We start from the raw sequence: 5,274 nt of genomic DNA on the forward strand, positions 1-5,274 counted from the left end.
ACAGAGAGAAAGACAGAGAGAAAGAAAGAAAGAAAGAAAGAAAGAAAGAAAGAAAGAAAGAAAGAAAGAAAGAAAGAAAGAAAGAAAGAAGCAACGAGCTGACTGGTCCCCAGGTCCTAACATGCCTCTAAACGTTGGACTGGATTGATACCAGGCTGCCCTGCGTTACCAACAAGGCTGAGTTTTCTCGGTCCTGCCCCTACATGGGGACAGCCCTCATCATGCTCTGAGCCCAGAAACAACAAAGGCCCTGAGGACAGACACAGCCCCCAGACAGCCCCCATCTCCAGGGCCCATCAAGCTTACTGGAGTGGGAGAGAGGCAGGAGACTTTCAATTCTGCCTTGGTGTTCCCCCCAACCCCCTCACCCCCAATACACTCCTTCCCCCTCTTGCCTTCCCCCATTTTTGTTAGCAAATACAAGACTTCCGCTCTCCACCCTGCCGCCACAAACCACAGCGTTCCTGCAGCAGGGCTGGGGAGATTTTATAGTGCTCAGTCTGGGGCCTGTTCTCTCTTGACTAGAGTTAAGGGAGGTCGTAGGCTGCCGGGGGGGGGGGGCGCTTTCTTACACAGAACCCTCCCCCACCCCCTGCCTAAAGGTCATAGAACTCTTGTTTAGGAAAGTCACCTTACCAATGTCACCCCCAGGCTTCCAGGTTGGGGGGCGGGGCGGAGACTTACAGGAGGGTCAGGCAGACAGGTCGGTGAAATGCCACAGGGGGCAGTATGGGCTGTGCAGGGTCAAACTGGAGGAGAAGGGGGCACGCCAGCGAGATCGACTGGCAGAAGTATATCAAGAGTGGTCACATTTATTTTAGACGTGGCCTCTTCTGTCTGGGTTGGCCGCGCGGTCTAGGCTGACGTCCACCTGCATGTTGTAATTTGGCATTTGGCCTTGAACTAATAACCTTTGTACAGGCTGCTGCTGTCAGAGAGGGGTGGGGGGGTCTGTCAGGAAGATGGCTTTAAAAAAAAAACACCCTCAGAGTCACCCTCATCTTTATTTTTACCGGCTGACATTCCCTTGGGGGCATTGCATCCATGTGGATGTGAGAATCAAACGACAGGTGGTACAGAGGCCGTAGAGGGTGTGGCTTCTCATTCTGACTGGGTCACCCACCGCCCAGTAGGCCTGCATCTCTCATCCAGATCTTGGGGGAGCAGAGAATGTCCCTCCAGGTTCCATACCCAATGGGAAGCAACTCTTTAATTCTAGACCATTTCTGAGGCCTTCCTTATCCAGCTCAAAACAGCAAGACCAGGTTATCAGTGGTCCCAGAGTCTGTGCTTCTGGGGACAAGTAGACACTGGTGCTGATGCTACAGGCTCCGATGAGAGAAAGGAAGATGACAGCAGTAAGCCCCGTAATTAAAAGTGGATTAAGATGTCTTCCCTCCATTAGCACTGTAGACCCTACAGCTAGCCCAGGCTTACCCTCCCTCCCTCTTTTGTTTTTATACTGCTTGTGGGGATGCTCCACGTGAGCTCACGTGTGCAAATGTGTCTATGTATGTCTTTTGATTCTAGAAGGAGAAAAAGAACCGGGTCTCTGTCACCACCAACGGTTGTCTGCCATTTTGTCTTGCAGATTCCCAACTTCTTCTGGAGCCTGGGGATCGGTCACACTGGTGCGTGGTGGCATACTGGGAGGAGAAGACTCGCGTGGGGAGGCTCTACTGTGTCCAGGAGCCCTCCCTGGATATCTTCTATGATCTACCTCAGGGGAATGGCTTTTGCCTCGGACAGCTCAATTCGGACAACAAGAGTCAGCTGGTACAGAAGGTGCGGAGCAAGATCGGCTGTGGCATCCAGCTGACTCGGGAAGTGGATGGCGTGTGGGTTTACAACCGCAGCAGTTACCCCATCTTCATCAAGTCCGCCACACTGGACAACCCGGACTCCAGGACGCTGTTGGTGCACAAGGTGTTCCCTGGTTTCTCCATCAAGGCTTTTGACTATGAGAAGGCCTACAGCCTACAGCGGCCCAACGACCACGAGTTCATGCAGCAGCCATGGACGGGCTTCACCGTGCAGATTAGCTTTGTGAAGGGCTGGGGCCAGTGTTACACCCGCCAGTTCATCAGCAGCTGCCCGTGCTGGCTGGAGGTCATCTTCAACAGCCGGTAGTCAGTTGTGTGGCAGGGAGAAGAGGACAAGGCGGAGCGTGAGCCGAGCAGGCCACCGTTCAAACTACTTGCTGCTAACCTTATCCGAGTGATTGCTTTTCACGCAAACTCTTTGGTCGGTGTTGTTGTTGCCATTCATTGTCGGTTTTGTTTTGCTTTGTTTTGTTCTTTTTTTTTTTTTTCTCCTTTCTCGTCATCCTTAACTTGTGTCCCATTTGTCTTGTTCTTTGAGAAATTAGCTTATGGTGCAGATTTTTGTTGGGTTTTGTGTGTGTGTGTGTGTGTTTGTTTTTGTTTTGAGGTGGTGGGTGTGGTTGGCAGGACACCCCCTCCCCCCCATACGAAGAAGGGAAACGAGAGTCAGCACTGCCAAGCATGGTGTGTGAAAGTGGGTACCACCTTCCCTTTGGATCAGCGTTTCGCTTGTCCGTGCATCGGGGTGTACAAGAGCGACAGATGGGGGAAGTGGCGTGCTTTTTTTTTGTGTGTGTTCTTTATGGATGCTCCCGGCTGAGAGGCTCGCAGTGCCAAGCTGTGTGTCTCTCGAGCCTTTTGGACACGCTCGGTGGGGCAGAGGCAGTACCTGGGCAGACTGGCAGCAGGTGCCAAGCTCTGCTCCAGCCTGCTGAAGCCGCCCCGCCCCGCCCCCGACCCCACAGGACAAGGGCCTATCCACAGGCTTCTGAGAAGCCAGCCTGCTAGAAGGCTGAACCAGAACCAATTGTTTTCATCCCTGTCTTACCGCCGCCTGTCACCCGCTGCCATTGTCGAGTCTGTCTTTTTTGGCCATCTGCTCCTGGATCTCTCTCTTGAGATGGGCTTCCCAAGGGCTGCCGGGACAGCCCCAGTCACAGTATTGCTACCCCAGTACCCTCAGGCCCTTCCCCCGGGTCCCAGCCGTGGTGGTTTTTTTCCATCAGGTTTCTCCCAGATGTGGAAAGTCAGCTCAGCGCCCCATCCCCCACCCCGTGTGCTGAGCTCTGTAGACCAGCGAGGGGCATCAGGGAGGGACCTGCTCAGTGCCCCCCCCTTCCCGCTGAGAAGGGTGTAGCCCCGTCATAACAAAGGTACCATCCCTTGGCTGGCTCCCAGCTCTTCTCTCAGCTCATACGCTCGTATGATACTTTGACACTGTTCTTAGCTCAATGAGCATGTTTAGACTTTAACATAAGCTATTTTTCTAACTACAAAGGTTTAAATGAACAAGAGAAGCATTCTCATTGGAAATTTAGCATTGTAGTGCTTTGAGAGAGGAAAGGACTCCTTAAAAGAAAAAAAAAAAGCTGAGATTTATTAAAGAAAAATGTATTTTATGTTATATATAAATATATTATTACTTGTAAATATAAAGACGTTTTATAAGCATCATTATTTATGTATTGTGCAATGTGTATAAACGAGAAGAATAAAGAAAAGATGCACTTTGCTTTAATATAAATGCAAATAACATGCCAAATTAAAAAAAAAAAGATAAACACAAGATTGGTGTTTTTTTCTATGGGTGTTATCACCTAGCTGAATGTTTTTCTAAAGGAGTTTATGTTCCATTAAACAATTTTTAAAATGTACACTGCATCCCTTGTTCAGGTGCTTTGTCATGGCTTGGAGGGAGGCTGGGTGGTCTGTCAGTGGAGACAAAAGTGAGTGGGCCAGGACTTGGGGTTAGTTCCCAGATCTGGAGGACCCCCCCACCCCCAGGTACCCTTGATGTTCATTATACACATATAAATACTACATGTGTACCTGATGCCTGAGGATGTCAGATCCCCTGGAACTCAAGTTACGGATAGCTGCCATGTGGGTGGGAGCTGAGAATCCAACCCAGAAACTCTGGAAGAGCCACAAATGCTCCCTCCAGCCCTTGGATACTGAAGGCTTCGCTGGGTGCCAGGAGTGATGGTAGTTACATAGGGGAATCTTTCTCAGGACCCCGCGCAAGAATGGAAGCTTTTGGAGGCTAAGGAAGTCAGCTGGCAAGGACTTCCACTGAGCTGTAATCCTGTGGGGCTGGTGTCCCATAACTCACTTCTTGGCCCTGCTGTGGGAGCAGAGCCTCTGGATTTGGAAGGCACAGAGTTCTAGAAGGAGGCTGGAGTTGGGTATGGAGTGCGAGTTCTGGTGGGGTGGCTGTCAGGACACTCTGAAGTCTGGCATTAGGTGGAAGCTGATATAGTCTGCTGCAGAAGACACCGTCCACCGTCTGTGCCCAGGACTGCTGTAGACATCTCTTCCAGCCTCCCTTGGAGGTTCAGTCTGGTTCTGAAGAAAGGGGATAGTTGGGGGGGGGGGGGGTGAGGGCAGAGATGTTTAGTATAGCCTGAAAAAAATCACTTGGTTAGGCTCTGACCTTTTTATTTTTACTTTTGTTTTATTTTTATCTTTTAGTATAGAGTAGAGTTTATTTAGGGCATGGGGAGGGGAGGTAAGAGGGTAGTAGAGGCAGAGAAAGAAAGAGTAGATACGAGGCCGGCCATGGCCATGACCACGTGGAAAGAAGGAAAGGGAATGGGGAGGCGGGGCACAAGGGATGGAGAGACAAGAGTGTAAGTGGTTCTGACCTTTTTAGTGTCCTGGGGTTTCTCTTGAGGACTGCCCATACGGTCTCTATAATGGACCTCCCTGTGGATACACGAGCCAAGGCGATTCCTTGAGGTGCCTCCACAGGAAGGTTTAGGTCTGATTTCAACACTTAACTGTCTAATCACTGGATAGGGCAGGGTGAAGGTGAGCAAGGCAGGTGCGTGTGTTTCCTTAAGTAAATCCTGGTTTGAAAGGTCAGAAGCCATTTGACCTCTAAACCCAGTTCCCAGGATTTGCAATGTTTGTTTACACCAAGGACTCTCCCAAGATCATGCTATACTGCAGAGGATGCTGGAAACAGTCTATTCTTCAGAAGGTAAATGATCTGCCCCCTGACGACCCAACCCTACACAGCTTGTGGCTGAGGCAGATGGCGCACCCAGATGACACAGCCCAGAGTGGCAGGGACCCCTTTGTTAGTCTATGTATTCTCAACAGTTCAAAGAAAGTGGATTCAAGCCCACTGCCGTTCCAGATGTGTTGATGGCAAATAGGGTGCCTAGAATATGACAAACAATAGATGATGGCTCACAGTTACTGGCTTGGGAATTGGGCACAGTTGGGT

The 5,274-nt window shown here is 50.4% G+C and overlaps 1 protein-coding gene across 2 annotated transcripts in view; it reads left to right on the forward strand.

The window, feature by feature from the left end:
* Smad7 (SMAD family member 7) overlaps positions 1-3,703 on the forward strand; it is a 28,646-nt gene extending 24,943 nt beyond the window's left edge. The window contains exon 4 of one of the 2 annotated variants that reach the window (XM_021214533.2): positions 1,592-3,703. In XM_021214533.2, the coding sequence (XP_021070192.1) occupies positions 1,592-2,130 (539 nt within the window). In that variant the 3' untranslated portion in view covers positions 2,131-3,703. The remainder of the gene's footprint in view (positions 1-1,591) is intronic. The other variant, XM_021214534.2, reaches the window with a different exon arrangement.
* The last annotated feature ends 1,571 nt before the right edge of the window (positions 3,704-5,274 follow it).

The sequence above is a fragment of the Mus pahari genome, chromosome 15, assembly GCF_900095145.1.
Source record: "Mus pahari chromosome 15, PAHARI_EIJ_v1.1, whole genome shotgun sequence".
In the NCBI taxonomy this organism is placed as follows: domain Eukaryota; kingdom Metazoa; phylum Chordata; class Mammalia; order Rodentia; family Muridae; genus Mus; species Mus pahari.